Source organism: Rana temporaria, chromosome 9 (genome assembly GCF_905171775.1).
Source record: "Rana temporaria chromosome 9, aRanTem1.1, whole genome shotgun sequence".
Lineage (NCBI taxonomy): Eukaryota > Metazoa > Chordata > Amphibia > Anura > Ranidae > Rana > Rana temporaria.
The window spans coordinates 129,262,880-129,284,803 of record NC_053497.1 but is presented as its reverse complement, the minus strand read 5'-3'; the positions used below and the strand labels follow the sequence as shown (position 1 = coordinate 129,284,803).

The following is a 21,924-nucleotide window of genomic DNA, read 5'->3' as shown; positions in this document are numbered from 1 at the left end:
ACTAACCACCCAGTCTCCCACCCCTCTCTGCAAATTATTCCACCAACTTCTGGTCATCCAACATGATGTGGAGTGAGTATAATGCCGCGTACACAAGAAAAGTTTGACGTGAGCTTTTGGACATAAATTCCGGACGTGTGTAGGCCCCATCTGACTTTTTCAGTTGAAATTTCCGACAGCAAAAATTTGAGAACTGGTTCTCAAATTTTCCAACGGGAAAAGTTCTTGTCGGAAATTCCGATCGTCTGTATGCAATTCTGACGCACAAAAAAAACATGCATGCTCTGAATCAAGCAGAAGAGCCGCACTGCCTATTGAACGTCATTTTTCTCGGCTCAATGTACGTGTTGTACATCACCGTGTACTTGACGATCAGAATTTTAGACAACATTTGTGTGACCGCGTGTATACAACAAGTTTAAGCCAAAATTCCATCGGAAAAAAATCCACGGTTTTCTTGTCGGAATTTCCGATTATGTGTACGCGGCATAACTCTCCAGATGTGAGTGGAGGCTTCACCTCCTGACAGCTGTCACTGGAACTAGTGCCCCCATTAAAAGACATCCCCTCAGATCCTGTCCTAGTGACAGCTGTAAAATTTTTGAATTTCCGTCATTTTCTGTTCTTGTGTTACCACCAGGACAGAATGAGAGGGTGAATCTCTTTAATGGAAGCAAAGATGGCAATTAAAAAGCTGACAGGGTTCTAACCCTTTCCCAATTGATCTAAAACTAAGAAAAAATTGTTGGGGTTCTACTTTAAATAGTTTTTCATGCCGCAAGGAAAAATAATGTATGGTGATGATAATATATTTGTGCTTGTATTGAGGTGTGTAGCTTGTCCAGTCTAAGGATTCCACCTTCCATGGAACGTCATCTTGGGACCTCTGAAAAAAAGACAATTTTAAATTATTATTCATATTCGGGGCTATTTCTGGACATTGGGGGAAGAATTTTAGGGCTCACAATCTCTCTTGTCTTTAGGGACAAATGTCTTATATTTAGTAAGCTATGATTAAGTTCTGAATTAGCGCAAAACACATTCGCTGTATATGCTGTATCCCCTCGTTGTGAAGATTTTTTTCAATCAAGATTTCTAATAAAGGTGATTTTCTTTGAATGTGCAGCCAACCAGATTTTTTTACATGAAGACTGCAGCAGACAGGACCTGCATCCATTAGTGTGGTAGTGGAGGTGGAACAGGAGACCGACCTGAAGTAGTGTGATTGCGCTCACTGAACAACAATACTGGAGATTTATTAGTATTCTTACCGCTAGCCACTGACCACCAATGCTGAGGGGCAGTATTTTTACAGCCAACCACTGACCACCAATGCTGGGGATTTTTAGAGTCAGCCAATGACCACCAATGCTAGGGGTTAATGATCCTACCACTGACCACTAATGAAAGGAGATTTTGCATGCGCTTACACCAGTTATTGGGGGTTGTTATTTTCTTGATTATTAAAAGGAAAAAAAAAAACATTCATACTCACCTAAATGGATGCAGCATCGATCCAATGCTACATCTTTCCCCTGCTACCCCCTAAGACAGAACTGAGCGATCAAAGACAGCTGATTACTCAGTTCTTGGTCTTTAGTCTGCAGAGAGCTGGTGACTGTTAGCCACTCCAGCATTCAATAGAGCGCAAGACGCTAGAGTGGCTGGCTCAGGCCCTCAGCAGCTTGCTGTGAGGCTGAGCAAGCTGCCAGTCAGGTTTCTGGATGGATCCCAGCAATATGGTCACGATCCCTGCAGAACCTGCATCGGCTTTGTGACGTCAACCAACAGCAGGATTTAGCCCGCTGTTGGCTGAAAACAGATTTACAGGAGTAGACAACTAAGTGCACTCCTGTGATCCATAAGAGACATAGGACCAAAAGAGCTTTGCCACTACTTTATCTGTAATGAAAATAATTTTGATGTATAGAGTGGGGAGGTGTTAAATAAAAGATCCGTCCCAATTGCCAGATGTGCTAGGAACACCACTTGCACATATGACGGCTCTCCCTACTGAATCTACCAGAGGTCTGTAGAAGACATGAAATATAGTGAGAGGCAGTTGCACAGTATGGAGTGATCATTCTAGATCTGGTGACAGGGTCCTTATGTTCACTGTGAAGGATCTTTCAGATAGTCCTTTCTCTACTTTGTGTTATTTTTTTACCATCCAAAAATTATGGGCCAGATTCAGAAAGACTTACACTGGCGTAGCTACAGATACGCAGCGTAAGTGTACAGATGCGCCGTCGTATCTATGCGCCTTATTCTTAATACTAGAAACGCCTGAATTCTGGCTTCCTACGACCGACGTAAGTCTCCTACGCCGTCATATCTTGGGTGCATATTTACGCTGGCCGCTAGGGGCGCTTCCATTGATTTACACGTCGAATATGTAAATGAGCAAGATACGCCGATTCACGAACGTACTTGCGCCCGTCGCAGTAAGCTACGCCGTTTACGTAAGGCGTACGTCTGGCGTAAAGATAAACCACCAAATAGCTGGTCTGGTCATGTTAGGGTATGGACGTCAGAACTGCCGTCGGATTTTACATCGTTTACGTAAGTCGTACGTGAATGGGGCTGGGCGTAGGTTACGTTCAAGTCGTTGCCATTGAGCCGTCGTATCTTAGGACGTAAATTCAACGTGATTCTGAGCATGCGCGCGCATGCGCCATTCGTTCGGGAATTCATTTACATGGGGTTACGGCTAATTTTAATACAACACGCCCACTACCTTCCTAATTTGAATTAGGCGGACTTACGCCGGCCCATTTACGCTACGCCGACGTAACTTACGGAGCAAGTGCTTTGAGAATACTGTACTTGCCTCTCTGTTACGTCGGCGTAGCGCAAATGAGATGCGCTACGCCGATCTAAGATACGCCGCTCTACCTGAATCCGGCTACAAATATTTCTGCATTCTGGGGGATGTTCATGACCAGAGTAAAACCTTTCTGCACACTTATGCCCCATACGCACGTATGGGATTTCCTAAAGGAAAAGTTCCCATCAGAAATCCCGAGGGGAAAGCCGAGAACCTGCTTGGTTCAGTCTTTCCCCTACACGGCCGGTTTTCCCGACAGGAAAACTGCGATGGCCGGGAATCCCAGCCGTGTGTATGCTCCATCGCAGTTTTTCCCATAGGTAAACTGCCAAAGTCAGCCGGATTTCCTGGTGGCAAAATAGAGAACTGGTTTTCTGTTTTTGTCCAGCAGTTTTCCCATCTGAAAAACTGCAAGGGGCATACACACGGCCAGGATTCCCAGACAAAATTTCTCCTCACAGTTTTCCCGTCGGGAAAACTGAACGTGTGTACGAGGCTTTAGTCATAGAGGGTGTAGGGCACAGAAATGCTATATTACATTCCCTCTAGTCTACTGGACCCTCCACAGGAAAGTAAGGTGACCTCACTTAGGTTAGTGACATAAATAGCTTGGCTACAAATGTGAGCTCAGGCTGTCACAGCCTTGTTGGAGGTGCCCCTGCCAGATAGACACCAAAGCAGACCCTGATGGAGCTGAGCCCTACGACTCCACCTTAAATGGAGAAATCTAGTTACCATAGACCAACACTCAAAGCAGGACATACAAAAGAAGGTATTATCTCATAAAAACAATGTTCTTTTTTTACACCTTACAGTAGATATATAAATCACAAAACATTACCGTTAAGAATATGAAACTGATCGGCCTGCTCACAGAAACCTGAAAATAATTTTAAAAAAAATTATGTATGTTATATACAATTTTTTTAAGAGCAAAATTCACATGCATGCCAAAGTACATTAAAGCAAACCTGTGCTAAGAGGAATACAACCACTGCTTGCAGAACTCCCCCTGACAATGCCAGGTGCTTGGCTGTCATGCAGATCCTCTTTGCTTTATGAATCACACCTGGAGTAAGCATGCAGCAAATGAGGTCAGAACTGCTGACACACATTTGTTTTTTCTAAGGGTTGCATAAAGTACAAGTGTTTGTAAGCCCTTACAACAAATTTCTTATATTTGCTACATTTTGGTCTGTTCATTATTCCATTGAAAGCATTTGGATATACTTGTTAAATAAGTGTAAGGCCCCGTACACACGGACGGACAATCCGCTGAAAACGGTCCGCCGGACCGTTTTCAGCGGACATGTCCACCCGGAGATTTCTGTCTGATGGTTGTACAGCGGGGCGTGGCCGCGACGATGACGCGGCGACGTGGGCAGCCTTGAAGTTCAAAGCTTCCACGCATGCGTCAAATCAGTACGACGCATTCGAGGGATGGCGGTCGGTCGGACGTGTCCGGTGAGTCTGTACAGACGACCGAACACGTCCGACGGACAGGTTTCCAGCGGATAGATTTCTTAGCATGCTAAGAAATTTTGATCCGCTGGAAACTGTCCGATCCGCCGGACAATTGTCCGCTCAGGCCTACACACGACCGGATCTGTCCGCTGAAACTGGTCCGTCGGACCAGTTTCAGCGGATAGATCCAGTCGTCTGTACGGGGCCTTAAAAAAAAACACTTGTTAATCCTGACAGAAATCCAGAGCAGCCCTGTGTATTCTGTAGTGTTATCTCAAGCAGTGTTATCAGCACTTTCCATTCTCCCTGTGGACTACAGAACACCTTTCCTATGTTATGGAGTTAAAGAGAGGGCAAAATGTTCTGTAGCCCTAACACATTTCATGTCCTAGTGTGAAAAAGCTGCTCCATAGATACAGTAGGTGAGCGTTGTAATTCTAGAATATGTTACTGACAGGATCATCAGGTAAAAATAAAGAAGAAAAGCATAAAGGAAAACAAAAGCAGCTACTATGTCGAAAGACTAGTAAGCTACAATATGACATTTTTGTTCTTGGGTTTAGGTACAATTTAATGTCATATAATGTTGATACAAAGTAGTATAAATAAACCTTCGAGTACAGCAGTGGTCATCAACCCTGTCCTCAGGACCCACTAACAGGCCAGGTTTGCAAGATAACTGAAATACATCACAGGTGATATCATTTTCTGCTCAGTGATTGCAGTATTCTAGTCTGAATTTCCCCAAGGTAATACTTCAACCCTGGCCTGTTAGTGGGCCCTGAGGACAGGGTTGATGACTACTGGAGTACAGGCTGACTAGCCATCTTATGTCTGAGGCCCCGTACACACGACAGAGGAACTCGACGTGCTTGGCACGTCGAGTTCCTCGTCTCGTTTTGGGATGAAGCCGCCGAGGAGCTCGGCGGGCCGCCTTCTCCTATAGAACAACGCGGCCAACGAGAAAATAGAGAACATGTTCTCTATTTTCTCGTCGAGCTCCTCGGCGGCTCCATCGAGCCAAAACTGTACAGACGACAGAGATTCTCGGCAGAATCCGGGTTTTGACCGAGTTTCTCGGCGAATTCTGCCGAGAATCTCTGTCGTGTGTACGAGGCCTTATTGTAACTGAGATTTATAAGGTTGTGTTGAATAAAGATAGTCATACACTGATCGAATTTCATTCAGTCCAGCAGGGATTAGCCACATTTCAAATAGGATGATGTGGGACAGAAGTCAATTGCCACTGTCAGAATACAATGTTCCGATGGTGGGTATTCCAGGCTCCATCCACCTTGTTTGACTGGATGGAGAAATACATTTGTTTTTTTGTTTTTTTTTCATTTTGCCTTGTATAGCCAACTTTAGTTTGGTTGTGGTTGGGTATGTTGTTAATTTTCAAAGAGTTGGTGGGAGTTTTTGTTAAGACTAATAAAATGACCGTTTCATCCCTGAAATTTCCATATACATTTTGGGCCAGATTCACAGTAGAAATATGCCGGCGTATCTACTGATACTCTGGCGTATTTTCAAATTTGCCGCGTGGTATCTTTAGTTTGAATCCTCAAACCAAGATAAGACGGCTTTAGGCTTCGATCCGACAGGCGTACGGCTTCGGATCATAGGTGTAATACTTCGGCGCCCGCTGGGTGGAGTTTGCGTCGTTTTCCGCGTCGGGTATGCTAATTTGCTGTTTAGGGCGATCCACGAAGGTACGCGCGTTCGTCGCATTCTCTTATGTCGTCGCTAGTCGGCTTTTCCCGGCGTATAGTTACGGCTGCTATTTCATGGCTTATATTTAGACTGCCCATGTTAACCAGTTAACCACCGCCCTATAGACGAAATACGTCCACAAGGCGGTTGCTTAACTCTGGGAGGACATCCATGGACGTCCTCCCAGTATCGCGCTCTTCCGGACCCGGCGGATCACAGATCACGGTAAATCGCGGCTGATACCGGCGATTTACCATGTGATCGATCCGTCCAATGACGGAGCGATCACTTGTAAACAAACCGGCGTCATGTGATGACGCCGGTTCCTCCCTCCCCTCTCTGTACCGAACGGTACAATGTGAGAGAGGAGAGGGGAGAGAGCGGATGCAGCTGCTGTGGGCTGGATCTGTGACAAATGTAGTCACAGATCCAGCCATCCATCCCTGCCCCAACTCTGCAATACCCCACAATACTCTGCAATACCCCATAATACTCTGCAACACCCCACAATACTCTGCAACACCCCAAAATACTCTGCAATACCCCACACTACTCTGCAACACCCCACACTACTCTGCAATACCCCACACTACTCTGCAATACCCCACACTACTCTGCAATACCCCACACTACTCTGCAATACCCCACAATACTCTGCAACGTCGCCTATGGGGATTTTTAAGTAGCGAAGTTTGGCGCCATTCCACGAGCGACAGGGTGACATGTTGGGTATCTATTTACTCGTCTTTCACATTTATGCAAAAGAATGAAGAAAAAATACTAAATTTGCAAAATTTTATAACAGAACTAAAGAAAATTCATTTTTTTTACAGAATTTTCAGTCTTTTTTCTCTTATAGCGCAAAAAATAAAAAACCCAAACGGTGATTAAATACCTCCAAAAGAAAGCTTGATTTGTGTGAAAAAAATGACGAAAATTTCATTTGGGTACAGTGTTGTATGACTAAGTAATTGTCATTCAAATTGTGAGAAAGCTGAAAATTGGTCTGGTTATTAAGTGGGTTTACGTGCCCAGTGGTCAAGTGGTTAAAGTATGGCCGTCGTTCCCGCGTCGAATTTTAATTTTTTTATTTTTTTGCGTAAGTCGTCCGTGAATAGGAAAGGACGTAACGCACGTTGCCATTCAAAAGATTACGTCGGTGCAACGTCATTTCGCGCAAAGCACGGCGGGAAATTTCAAAATGGAGCATGCGCAGTACGTTCGGCGCGGGAACGCGCCTAATTTAAATGATACACGCCCCATTTGAATTAGGCGGGCTTGCGCCGGACGCATTTCCGCTACGCCGCTGCAAGTTTACAGGCAAGTGCTTTGTGAATCAAGCACTTGCGCCTAAAAATTGCGGCGGTGTAACGTAAATGGGATACGTTAGACCGCCGCAAATGTACCTGAATCTGGCCCACTGTTCCTATGGTGTATTGTTATTTATGAGTATTTCGGGCATGTTTTGAATTTTTCAGGTAATTTCATGTGGCACTGCCAATTTTTTGAGGGCTGACTACGTACAGTATAAGCTTCAAATTATCCAACGTAGCCCATTTCCCCAAGAGATACAGTAAGGACCAAAATGTCAGTAATAAACGTGATTAGGTCACTCACCGTATGCTGGGAATGGATAGATGTATTCTAAATCTATACCCTGCTTCTTGATGTGGTCATCAAACTTCCTGTAGATATCATCTGTTACTTTTGTTTTCCGTCCTGAAAGCAGAAATGTATTTATTTATTTTTTAAGAATACCGTCATATATTTTTTCAAAATATTGTGGATCTCTTGTACCCAACAAAAAGTCCCAATTATGTTATATATTGTTATTGTGTTTTCCCATTGGAAACATTTTCATTTGTTTACTGTTCCAGAGACACAACAGGGAAGTGATTAAAGGGGTTGTAAAGGTTCAGCTATTATTATTTTTTTTTAAACAAACATGTCATACTTACCTCCACCGTGCAGTTCATTTTGCACAGAGTGGCCCCGATCGTCCTCTTCTGGGGTCCCACGGCGGCTCTCGTGGCTCCTCCCGCAAGAGCTAACCCCCTCTGGGAAGCGCTCTCCTGAGGGGGTTAGCTTGCGGGCGCCCTTCCGTGCCATACCATTCGGCGTCCATTGTATGACTCAACCCCACCCCCGGCGGCCGCATCATTGGATTTGATTGACAGCAGCGGGAGCCAATAGCTGCGCTGCTATCAATCTATCCAATGAAGAGCCGTCAAGACCTGGGGAAAGCAACGCGGGATCGCGCACACAGAGATTTGGGGCTCAGGTAAGTAAAATGGGGGCTCGGTGACTGCAAGGTGTTTTTTCACCTTAATGCATAGTATGCATTAAGGTGAAAAAAGACAAAGGTTTACAACCCCTTTAAAACAGAGATTTTTTTTTAACTGTTGTCATTGGAAAAAATGTTTTTATTAGATTTCTAAACATCTCTTGTTTTAGTAACTTAAAGAAAATCAAAACATTATAGATACAAAAACAATTGCCAATGACCAACAGAAATGAGAGAAATTGTTAAAAAAAAAAAACATTTCAATACTGTGTGTGGTTGAGTTTAAGAATTGTTAAAGTGTATGTCATGCTAAAAAAAAATTATTAATACAGAGGGGAAGAAATACAAACCCTGGCTGGTTTTTACTATCTTGTAGGCCTTTAGAGCTTTGCAGAGATTTCATCTCATTTACTGTCCTGGAGACAGCAGTTACACCAGACAGGAAGTGAAGAAAAATCTTCTGTATAAACTCAGACATCAATAAAAATATAACAAGGATTCTAGCCTTCCCCTACTATATTTAGATTTAAAAAAAAAAAATTGTGTAGTGCTCATCACCGAATAGGCCAGCTGAATATTTCCAGAACTGAAAGAGGAGATATGGACAGCCGCACACCAGAAACACCTTAAAAAGGTGGCTTTTAATGGTAAACGGAAAAAAGCACTACAAAGCACAGCAAGCAGTGGGGTATATAGCTGACGCGTTTCACACTAGGATTCAGTGCTTAGTCATAGCAATGACCCCACTGCTTTCTGTGCTTTGTAGTGCTTTTTTCCTTTTACCATTAAAGGCCACCTTTTTAAGGTTTTTCTGGTGTGCGGCTGTCCATATCTCCTCTTTAAGTTTTGCTTCGTGCATTGCCGGCACCCATCTGGTTCTGAGAGGACACTGATTGCACAGTGCACTCACCTGGAGCGGCAGTTTTCCCCTTTCTGTTTGAATATTTCCAGGGTTCTACTCCCCAAACCAGAGTATCAGCAGCCAGTCACAAAGTATAAGTCACTGTTCTGGCTCAATGAACAGTCTATGGGTATCTTTTTTTTTATATGTATTGCTGAATAAACTTGGATGGGCATAAAGGGAGCTGTGGGATTCTCCAGTAGCACAATATAGAAACATGAAGAAACTTCTCACTTCCTCAAAGCTTCTTAGAACAGTCCTTGCAGTAGCAACTAAGGGACTGAGCTACATTGGGACACCATAGAAAATGCCCAAATTTGAGCAAGAACTGGCACTGATGCATATGGGATAGTAGCAGCACACAGTCACTAGCATAGGTGTGCGCAGCCTATTACATTAGGGTGTGCACCCCAAAGCTTAAACACACATGCGTGTGTGTATATATATACATATATACACACACATATATATATATATATATATATATATATATATATATATGGCAGTAGGGCAATGGACAGTGTCAGTAGTACAGTTGATGGTGTCAGTGGGCAAGGACTGTTGTCAGTAGTTTATTTTTATTTTATTTTATTCTTTTATTTTATTTTTATTTTTTATTATTATTACTTTTTACAATTTTTTTTTTTTTTTTTTACAATTTTTTTTTACAATACATTTTTATTATTTTCTTTTACAATCTTTTAGGAGCACCATTGGGGAGGGGGGGCTTTGGTGAGATTTCAGGGGCCTAAACGGGCCCCTGATATTTCATTTTTGAGACAGAGAAAGGGGCTTAGGACAGAGATTCCTGAATCGCTTTCTCTGCAGCCAAGCAGCAGGGGGAATCTGTCCAGCACAGGGTGATTAGGGTGTGCCTTGGCACACCCTGTGCGCACGCCTATGGTCACTAGGATTTCACACACAGGTCTGTACTCACAAATGTTCCTGGATGCCTCCTTCCAATATCATTCAGACATTTCTCTTGTGAACTCTCCAGACAAGATCTTCACTAAAATCCTACAATCGTGTCCAGTAGAATAAGCCCTTCAGCTCCGTCACAGCTGGGACCTCAATGAGCACTAAAACAGGCCTCCCAGCCCTAAGCCTAGCTGGGACCTCAATGAGCAAATGTAAACGTGCCGCTGGACTGCCCAGAAGGGCAGAAGCCCTTCAGGCTGGGAACCTCTCATGGACAGGAAACCTGCTGTTCCAGGCCTCAGACTATATTTATGCACTACCCTGTCACCTACTGGGCACCCTCTACCGTGGATTGGCTGGGACCACATAAATATTCAGGCTGCAAATTTGATTCTTCCAGTCCACTACATTCCAGAATCCTCCAGAAGGCAGGGGAAGCAGTCAAACCTGCAACCAATGAAACCTAGAATAGCCCAAAGTAATCACAATCTGCTTTACAGATTACAGGGGAGCCAGAGGAACTAAATTTACTTGCCCTAACTAGCAGACTATCTAGGAGGGTGATACATCTGTTAGACCTCTTGCATACAGATGTAATAATGTACTGATGTTTACATGCATGATCCTGCTGGCAGAGGCTGGAAAAAAGATCCAGAGTATAAAACACAAGGTATGTTCTATACAGACCTTCTGTATACATGCGAAAAGGTGCATAAATGTGGGTGCATCTAAAGACACGTAAAATTCCTCTTCATCCTCTTCTAGCTGCCAGTGTACTTCTATGTAGCCGTGTACATTGTCCCATAGACAGCAATGTTCAGATCCTTAAAAATAAAAACTACATGGCTACAAAACGCTGCATTTTTTTTCTTCCATTACAAACCATGTATAAACATTTTATACTATTTAGATCTGGTTTATTTTATAAATATCAACCTAAGTCCTTAGATCAGGGCCCAGGGTCATATGCATGCAGCCAGAGGATGAGTGTATGTTCCAAGTGCAGCTGTATAAATAAACCTTCTCTGCACCACAAGGATTCTGTCTCTTCGGGGGTTAAAGGAGTAACTCCTCTCCTGTACGCTGCATGAGCGGGAAATATACAATTACAAAGGGAACAATAGTCCTTCGGGTCATTGTACTTTGCTTGTGGTCTCCCAAAGGTGACGGGGAAAGATGGAGTAAACTATGGCTGTGTGCATAAACCTAATGTCTGTCAGATATTAAAACATAACTGTCATCCATTTAAGTATTTAAAACCAAAAGATCTGGTATTATTATTTACTAGTAAACCATGTGTATGCCTCTCTGAAACAGGCTTTACTTTTTTTCCCAAGGGCTGAACTCTGCATCATTTACTATTGACCCTTACACTCTGTCACTTTATGGTGACACCTATACTCTATCACTTACTGCTGACCTCTAAGATCTGCGTCACATACTACTGACCCCTGTGCTATGCATCACCTGCTACTGACTTCTGAACTTAGTCACATGTTATACTGACCCCTGTACTCTGTGTCACTTACTGCTGACCTCTATGCTCTGCATTACCTATCTAACTTCATGCCGTAGTGTTTTTATATGGACTTTTCTGAAGGACTAAAAATACACTTTCTTTTTATGTCACTCATCATTTTATGACAGTTCTTATTTTGCAGTTGCACTAATGCCCTCCCCCCTTTTCTTGGACCTGGATACGTTTAGGATGTTAATGCCCTTTGTGATTACCTACTACCGACCTCTGCACTCTGTGCCACTTTATACTGACCCTGTACTCTGTGTCAAAGATGTTGCTTTCTGGGTCACAAGAAGAAGGGGAGAGGAGCGGATGTGTGTCCACTCTTCTCCTTCCCCTCTACACACGGATGAGCAAGCAGAACCTGGTAAGCATGGTGGGTTGCCGCAGCAGGGGTGGAGGGCCGGTACCGGTGGTGTGTGTGAGCGATCAGCCGGCAGCGGAGCAGGAGTCTGCCAGTTTCACACAATTCCAGTGTGTGTGATACCCCCACTGTTGGGTCCATATGATGTACAGACCTGGCGGCGAAGGTGTTAAAGGCAGGCATACCACACTGTCAGGTCACCAGTGGCCAGGTGACAAGTGCACCCCGTTGGGGTCAGGGATGCACCATAGGGTAGTGAACCCTATAGCCGACTGCTGCAATCAGAGAAAGCGTGAACCTAAGATTCCACAGGGCATGGAGTCTAAGACCCAGCTTTATGTTCACCAGAGCCTCTAGTGGTGAGGATGGCCTTCGCCGCAGCTGGATCCAGGTCGCGACCCCTGGGATCCCCTAGGTCACGCTCCGCAGGGAGAGAGGGGAAGCAGCAACCAGGACAAGCGATAGTGATGGGTAAGCCAAAGGGCAACAGGCAGACAAAGGTAACCGAGGGACAGGCAAAAGGTCAGGGTCACAGGCAAACAGGAGAAGTCAGGGACGAGCCAAAAACGCTACACAGGAAGGTAAACGTAGCACACTGCAGACAGGAACTTAAGCTAACAACACGGTTGAACAGCAAAGCAGACCTGCAGTGCAACAGTTAATATAGACTTCCTGGGATGGCCTAGGGTGGGGCCATACAGGAAGGAGAGGTGATAAAAAGGCAGCCAGAAAAGAGTCAGGCCTCTGATGGAGACATGAGGGGAAGGTAAGCTGCCAGACATTATTGCATGTCCATGACACACACTATGTAAGTTATTTCTAAAAACGAGGCATGTAAATACCTATTTAGAGCGATCCTCAGGCCAGTCACGTGACTCGCAGCCACTTTACAGATCCGATACATGGCTTCTGCGGGAGGAGCTGAGATCTCCCTTTAACGTCAGCCGGTTGGGTTCACATGGCCGCTCAGCCCCTCCAGCAAAAGCCCTGTCTCAGAGATGTAAAGCGGCCGCAAGTCATGTGACCTACCTAAAGATCGGTCTAAATAGGTATTTACAAGCCTCGTTTTTAGAAAAAACGTACACAGTGTGGTATGTCTGCCTTTTAATAGAGGGGCTGGCAATGATCATTGTAAGTTTTTTCTTTTTTATAATACTGGTGGGGGATGGGGCGGGGCAGAGGTGAGACAGAGACACAGACATGGAGCTCACAGCCTCCACTGAGCAAGCGGAATCTATTGCACGGAGGCACCCATGTGAAAGGGGCTTCTTTCAGAAAGACAGTAAATTTACTACCCTCTAAAAATAAGCTTACTACCCTCTAAAAAACAATCTGCAGTGGTATAGCTGCCTCCTGATGCTTTTTTTTTTGGTAAGTGCAGAAAAGCAACTTTACATCGTTGGGTTTGCGACGCAACTGTAAGCCAAGCGTTTGGCTTGTGGTTGCGGTGTGGCCCCAATGATCTCAATGAGTGAGTTTGACAGATGGAGCTGCCTGTCAAACTTTGCAGTCCAAGTTAAAAATGCCAGGACACAGCATGAGTACAGCCCTGTTAGACTGTAATGTTAGAATTTGTGTGGGTGGGTGGCCGGGGGGACATTAAAACCACGACTCAGCTGTCACCCATATGAAAGAGCCCTAACAGTTTTCATCTACCACCAATCAAACTAAATACTGAGTTAAAGTGTCATTGTGCGGATGTAGTCTTGTACACACTCACCATACAGTTTTAGGGTGATCTTGTTCCTCCTCTGATAATACAATATAGCGTAGTTCTGGTAGTCTGTCTCTCCGAGCACCACGTCCACCTGTCCCATGTACCCCTTCCCTGTGTGTGTACAGAGATGAGCAAAAGTAAGACAAAAACGCCTGTAAAATCTTTTTTTTTTTTTTTTCATGCGGCCAACACTTGGTCCATGTAGGGTTCCCAGTCTCATATATAACCCTCTTAGAGGGTGACACCATTATACAAGCCTGCAGTTCTCACTGCACTTTCACATTTTATGTTGCTCAAACACCCCCACACTCCCCATTACCTGAAACATGTGCTTACTGTGTGTACAGTATACGTACACACTTACCAAGCAATGTATTATGTACACCTGCTTATTTATGAATTGATCTACTCAACCAATCATATGAAAGCAGCACAAGGCATACAGTTATGCAGATACAGGTAATGCTCTAATCTAGCATCAAAATGGGAAAAAATACAAATTTGACCATAGTATGAGTAGTGAGGTCATATGGGCCGGTTTGAGTATTTCTGTGACCGCTGCTCTGAGGCTAGAGGCGAATGGCCAGACTAGTTTTATTTCACAGAAATGCTCTGGTACTCAAGAAAGCCTTCCTGCAAATGTTATCAGACTCTTTTTAATTTAAACTCTGTTTTATTAGTTAGTTTACAAACCTACAATACACGCCACAATAAAAAGGAGGTGGGTGGTAAACAAGATCCATGCTAGCTGTCAGATCGGGGATCGAGGAGGTGTGGGGGCCAGTCCATTCATAAGATGTTACACCTTCAATATGGATGGAACATGTTACAAAAGGTGAACTTACCCTTTTAACCATTTCCATTTTAACCATTTCATCCCAATTTAGTGTGCTACTTAGGTTGGCTATAGAGGGATAGAGTTCCAAACGAAAATTCATCCGAAAAACTTCAGAACGTTTGAATGTCGTTCAAAAGATTTAGGCAGCCTACCTATATATTATTATTTTTTATACATTTTTTGTTTAACCTGTGGGTTTAACAAAAAAATTACCCAACTCCCCCATTCACACACTTGATGTGGATGGGAGAATGCTTCCTACTGAGCATTTGTATTCTTAATGTAGATGCCGCCTTTAATTTGCTTTTAACATTTGATTTTGGAATGAATGGACTTTACTGAACGAAAACCACATTCACTGTTACAAATTCATTAATTCAAGAAAAAATTTCCATCCTATTCTTTCAAATGTTCTTGTCACTGCGGTCGAAAATGAACATCCATTTGACCCACTAATGATTAGAAAAAAACAAATTAATTTTCTTTTCCTATGAATTTTTCATTCAAAATTCTACTCATCTAAGGCCAACTATTGTCTATTATTCTGGAGGGACACGTCCTGATGAATTCAGCAAAACACAATCCCTTTCCATTCCCAATTCATAAAGTCTGGCACAGATTAATTTTGGAAAAGTGCCTTGTATGCATTCTAAAAGTAGTGCAGCGTGCACAAAATTCATGTACATGTCAAGAACTTGTACTGAATTTGGAGCAAGGTGCTCCACTTTCAGAACACAGAGTGAGACACTTTTGCAAAATCTGTCTGCCCCAGGGTTTCTCTCTCTGTACGCAAAAGAAAGTTGGTCTTAATTAGCTCCACTTTCATAAGCTACAAACTATTTTATTTTGAATGTGGTGTAGACCTAAGAGCCGGTTCACACAGGGGCAACCCGACTTACAGCACAACTTTGCAAGGCAACTTCAGCACGACTTGGAGCAACTTACAACGTGACTTAAAGTTGCCTCCAGGACAGGCGACTTTGGCTGTGGCCAATCACAGAATAATCAGCTCTGTGGGAGGGAGGGGTTTGCCTGAGTAAACAATTTTTTCTTCCTGTAAAGTTGCTTCAATTAAGACAGTGATCCGACTTTGGAGGCAACTTCCATTGAAATCTATGGGTACAAGTTGCCCTGAAGTAGTACAGGAACCTTTTCTGAAGTCGGAGCGACTTCAGTAGTGTACATTAACCCCTTCCCGACCGCCGCATGTACATATACGTCGGCAGAATGGCACGTACAGGCACATTGGCGTACCTGTACGTCCCTGCCTAGACGTGGGTCGGGGGTCCGATCGGGACCCCCCCGCGACTTGCGGCGGTCGGGTCCCCTCGGGGAGCGATCCGGGACGACGGCGTGGCTATTTGTTTCTAGCCGCTCCGTCGCGATCGCTCCCCGGAGCTGAAGAACGGGGAGAGCCGTATGTAAACACGGCTTCCCCGTGCTTCACTATGGCGCTGCATCGATCGAGTGCTCCCTTATATAGGGAGACTCGATCGATGACGTCATTCCTACAGCCACACCCCCCTACAGTTGTAAACACACACACAGTGTACACCAAATCCTACAGTGCCCCCTGTGGTTAACTCCCAAACTGCAACTGTCATTTTCACAATAAAGAATGCAATTTAAATGCATTTTTTGCTGTGAAAATGACAAAAATCCCAAAAATGTGTCAAAATTGTCCGAAGTGTCCGCCATAATGTCGCAGTCACGAAAAAAATCGCTGATCGCCGCCATTAGTAGTAAAAAAAAAAAATTAATAAAAATGCAATAAAACTATCCCCTATTTTGTAAACGCTATAAATTTTGCGCAAACCAATCGATAAACGCTTATTGCGATTTTTTTTACCAAAAATAGGTACAAGAATACGTATCGGCCTAAACTGAGGAAAAAAAAAATTTTTATATATGTTTTTGGGGGATATTTATTATAGCAAAAAGTAAAAAATATTGCATTTTTTTCAAAATTGTCGCTCTATTTTTGTTTATAGCGCAAAAAATAAAAACCGCCGAGGTGATCAAATACCACCAAAAGAAAGCTCTATTTGTGGGGAAAAAAGGACGCCAATTTTGTTTGGGAGCCACGTCGCACGACCTCGCAATTGTCTGTTAAAGCGACGCAGTCCCAAACTGTAAAAACACCTTGGGTCTTTGGGCAGCAATATGGTCCGGGGCTTAAGTGGTTAAGACAGCTCTCATTCACTTCAATTGAATTTCTCATGTCGGATCCCAAGTCACGGTAGTGTGAACCGGCACTAAAAGTGTGTCAGAACCAAAAGTGACACAGATTCTTCATGAATCTGGTGCAACACATTAACGAGGGATTAATGCCAAAAAAATGGCACAGCAGCTTTATTGAATCCCCCCCCCCCATTGGCTACTCCTGTGAGCCCCAATTTGGCAACTAAAAAACAGCTGGAACTATGAGACCTGGTTTAGTCTAGTGTGATTTCGCATGTGACTTGAGTTGCACTGAATTAAATGACAATGGAAATCACAATGTTTTCAGTGGTGCCTGTTCACATTACTGCAGCACAGCATGGTGCCATTTTGGAAAATGTTCCTGTACTACTTTGGTGCAATTCCAGCACGATTTTGGCCCCAAAGAAAATACAAACCACTTCAAAGTAGCATGAAAGTAGCAGTAGAATCCAAATTGCATTATGTAATCGCACTGAAAGTTGGATCAAAATTGGATCACAGCCATATGAACCCGGATGGCACGTTCACTTCTTGACCCCCCTTTTAGCAGATATGTTATGATATATATATATATATCAGTACATAATGTCGTAAGTACTTACCTTTTATGGTAAACCGACCCTTGATCTTATTTGTCTGATAGGCATGTTTAATCTCCCAACAGATGCCGTCCCTGAAACAGAAAAATATATACTGTAAGATAATTATCACTATGCAAGGTTTACATTAGCTGCACTTATCTATGCTCATTTACAACTGAGCGTTTTGTAGCTGGAAGCTTGAAGCTCAAAAACGCTGGAGGAGAAAAAAAACAAACAGATTTGGGCGTTTTTGGTGTGTTTCTATACTCATAGAAATAAATAGAAACACGTTTTGCTCAATTTTCTCCTTAAATATTTTTTTTTAAATAGTTATAATATATAAATAACTGAAAGGTAAAATAAATACACCAATAACTAAAAATCATCATAAATAAGTAAAATAAATTAATAGTATGTAATAATACATTCATAAATAATAATTAACCTCTAACCTCAAATATTACATTTATTATTATTATTAATAATAATGATAGCAATAATAAACACCCAAATTTAATTTTTGTAAGTAAAACCTTGTTTTGAGAGCGTTTTGCAAGACGAGCAACATTTTTAAATACATTTTGACTTGATATACAAGCGAGGTCTTGATATACAAGTAGTGTCAAGTCACAACTAAGTATAAAAGAGAAGAGAGGCACCTCTAATTGTAGCAATATGGTTACATTTAATGAAGGTACAACATTTAGCAACATATTGCTACACTTAGAGGCGCCTCTCTTCTCTTTTATACTCTGTAGCTCCTGCTGGATTTAGCTTCTAATCCCTGTGTGGAGGCTTCCATTTGTGGATGAACATTTTATGGTTACACAACCTGGTCACATTGCTGTAATCTTTTTATATGGACTATAAACAGAAGGATTTATGAATAATTGGTTGTGGAACAAATCATCTGAGTTTCCATTATTTCTTATGAGGAAAATCACTTTGATATATAAGTGCTTGGATTACAAGCATGTTTCTGGAACAAATTATGCTCACAATACAAGGAATTACTGTAATTATTTATTTATTGTTACTTAGTATTTATTGAATTCATTTTTGTTTATGATTTTTATTTGTTTGTGTATTTTACATTTACGTATTCGTTTATTATTAGTCATATAATAATAAATAACATAATAAAAAATAACTCTAACCTAAACTGAACTCGAACCCCTTACCCTAACGAAAAAAACATTATTATAAATGAATAATAATAATAAAATAAGAAATGAAAGCTAATGGAAAAGCTAAACAAAGTTGAAATACCTAGCAGCAAGTGCTGCAACAGATATGTTTTCTCTATTGGCTGTTAAAAAAAATGCCAAAGCCCAAAACAGCTGTGGCCAAGTTGCGGAAAAAAGCGCTCAAAGACGCTACGCTCAGGTGTGAATGCAGCATAATGAGGACCTGTCACCTGAACACATACAACAACCCAGCAGACCAATAATTTTATGTTAATGTAGAATGTTTCCTAAAACATTTTTGTTAGTAATAAATAATGTGGGGAAGGGTAAGAACTTCTGTCAGTTTTTATTGCTGTTTGCAATCAAGCTGGGCAGATTCACTCTCACTTCCTGTTCAGGTGTCCGTTGTTACTGACAGAAAATGAAGAGAAGTCTCTCGGATGGGGACTTAGGCCCCTTTCACACAGGCTTTTTCTTTCTTTTTTTTTGTATAATCAGTTTTTATTGAAGAAATAAAAAGGGAAACGGAAACATAAGAAGGGAGGGGGGAAAAGCAAATGTCAGAGAAATGTCAGACAAATGTCAGAACACAGGCTTTTTCGATCAGGTCCGCCTGTCGGTTTTTCAGGTGGACCTGATCTGATGCTCCAATCAGCCCTATGGAACAGTGGATGTCAGCGGTGACATGTCCGCTGCTATCCGATTTGATCCTGTATGTGAAATCCAGACGGATGAAAACCCTATTTTCCATCCGTCTGGCAGATCGGATGGGATCATCCGACAGGCGGCCTGTTTTTATCCGATCTCCCCATAGAGAAGAGCGGGGCTCTGACGGGTCCATCTCAGCACAGTGAGTGGAGGCGGACCTGTCATCCGCCTGCTCAGCGGGGATCAACATATCAGTCCCCGCTGAGCAAAGCGGAATCTGTCGGGCGGACTACCCGTGTAAAAGAGCCCTTTGTCATCTATAAAAAAACTTAAGGAGTTTCTAACTTTTCTCCAATTTACCCAATATTGAAAAAATGTTTACAGTTCAATTTCACGTAAAAATGTACAAAAGGTGAAATTAATGAATATCCAGTCTATCAACAGGAAGAAAGATGAGTCTACAATATACAAGGTGTTATCCCATAAAATTCTCAACAAGATAATAGTCAAGACAGTATTGTATACATTAAACCTTAAACATAGATTTAGCATACCACTGCTTCTGGAGCTTTAGCATATAGCGACCAGGTGCCCATAGAAAGCTATGATCATATAGTATAATATAAATGTGTAAGCCACAGATTCCACCTAGTGTGGGATTTGGATAAGAAAGAGTTCCTAAGCGCAAGGCACAATAGCGATCCATAATTGATGGCGAGAGATCGGTATTCCCTTTGCTCATGATATTGAGCTTCACTGACAGGAAGAGATGTAAAACCACTGTTCTAGCTGGTTTGGGAAGCTTAATATGTAGTATCGCCATTTCCACCGAGGGGAGCACGGGGGAAGATGTAAATTCTGACAGTAACTTAAAGACTTGGCTCCAAAAGGAGCAAAGCGAGTTACAGAACCAGAGGAAATGTATAAGAAACTGATCTCTCCACAGTTACGCCAACATTGCGGAGAATTAGTCAAAGAAAATTTGGCTAACCTATATTGGGTAAGTTCCATGGAATACTTTATATATCAACACCTAATGGTCAGCACATAAAGTAGAGTTATGCACAGAAGCAATTTTTGAGGTGAGAACGTCTTGCCGATATCACGTTCCCATTTTTCTTAAATTGGACATTTCGTAAAAGAGGATTTGTTGTGCAGTTTGTTATAAAAGTAAGAGATACCTTTCATCGGTGAGGTAGTAGGTTTAAAAAAGGAGATAAGTGAATCTTCTATTTGACATAAGGTAGGTTGGAAAGATTGCTGAAGTAAATGCTTAATCTGGAGGCATTTATAATAGTCTGGAATTGGTCGATGAAAAATGGTCTGAAGGTCTGTGAAGGTTTCTAAACCAGTAGTGGAAAAAGGATCTGAAGACCAAGAGTGCAATTGCATGCGCTTTATGTGTATATCTAGGTGTTGGAAATGCTTTATAGGACTTTGGGGTTGTTGGTAATGTAGGCAGAGTTTTCAGTGCTACAACAGTAGTGTGAATGGATGGATATTGTAACTCTAAAGATTTACTTCTTGATAATGCTGTTAGAAGTAGAGTACGTGCTGTGCAAGGCACGTTTGACCAAACTTTATTGTTAGTGGGATTCCACCAAAAGTGATTTTGATCCAAAAGTTCAGCTAGGTACTAATGATAACAATTAGGTAGGGACAGGCCACCTGCTGATTTATGTTTAGTCGTAATTGTAAAAGAACATCAAGGGAGTTTCTTGTTCCATATGTATTTGTTGATTATTGACTTAATTTTAGTGAAAAATTACATTGGCAATTAACTGGGTATGGTTCTAAAGGAGTATAAAATCCTAGGTAGTATTTGCATTTTAAAGGAAGCTATCCTTTCCACTGTAGAATTCAAATTTGGTTAGGTAGAGAAGCTCTCTGGGTTGGGTTGTGAGAATATGTTTGAAATTTAAATCATAGAGTTTTGGGATACAATTGGGAATATTAATGCCTAGGTATTTGACTGAGGTGAGAGCCCAACAGTAAGAGAATTGAGAAGTAATGGATTTTTTCATTTTATATGGAATATTCAGAACCAGAATTTGAGATTTGGTGTCATTTAATTTGTAGTAGGAAATCGCTCCAAATTGTGTAAGTAATTCTTGTTTGCATTGAAGGGAGGGTTTGTATATACCAGAACAACACCGAGAGAGAAAAATCGTATTTTATTATGAACCTGAACAATGTGAATACCTTTTATGCTTAGGGAAGCTCTGATCGAAAGGCTTCATTCTAAGGTAAGTGTTTCATAATGTGCTGGTATGCGATGCACAGCACATTATGCACTTGTCTTACAGCGTTAAAAAAAAAAAAAAGTAGGTTTACTTCTGATTTAATGATAACAGCAGTAAAATCAATCCCCTGCAGCCAGAAACAACAACCCCACCCAGTAACAATAGATCCCCCAGCAACACCAGACCCCTCCCCCACAACAAAAACCCCTCAGCAACAATAGACCCATGGCAGCAACAGTAGATCTCCCAGCAGCCAGAAATAATAGATCTCCAAGCATGCAGCAACAATAGACCCCTCGCTCAACAGTAGATCACTGCCAGCAACAATTACCCCCCCCCCCGCAATGAAAGACCCCCCCAGCAAAAAAAAAAGATCCCCACCAGCAAAAATAGACCTCCCCAGCAACAATAGTACACCCCCCCTTTCAACAATAGATCCTCTTTCTTCCACGTAAAATGTTTCAACGTATAGGTTCCGTTATTACTCCCTTTGTCTGGAAAATTTCTCAAACCAGAAT

At 42.3% G+C, this 21,924-nt stretch overlaps 1 protein-coding gene across 1 annotated transcript in view; it reads right to left on the bottom strand.

Moving 5' to 3' along the window:
* Window positions 1-447: 447 nt before the first annotated feature.
* Window positions 448-21,924, bottom strand: part of C8G (complement C8 gamma chain) — a 29,762-nt gene continuing 8,285 nt past the window's right edge. Inside the window, exons 3-7 of the mRNA XM_040324494.1 lie at window positions 17,350-17,420; window positions 13,711-13,818; window positions 7,622-7,723; window positions 3,669-3,707; window positions 448-886 (exon numbers count right to left, since the gene is read on the bottom strand). Coding sequence (XP_040180428.1) covers window positions 873-886; window positions 3,669-3,707; window positions 7,622-7,723; window positions 13,711-13,818; window positions 17,350-17,420 — 334 coding nt within the window. The 3' untranslated portion in view covers window positions 448-872. The remainder of the gene's footprint in view (window positions 887-3,668; window positions 3,708-7,621; window positions 7,724-13,710; window positions 13,819-17,349; window positions 17,421-21,924) is intronic.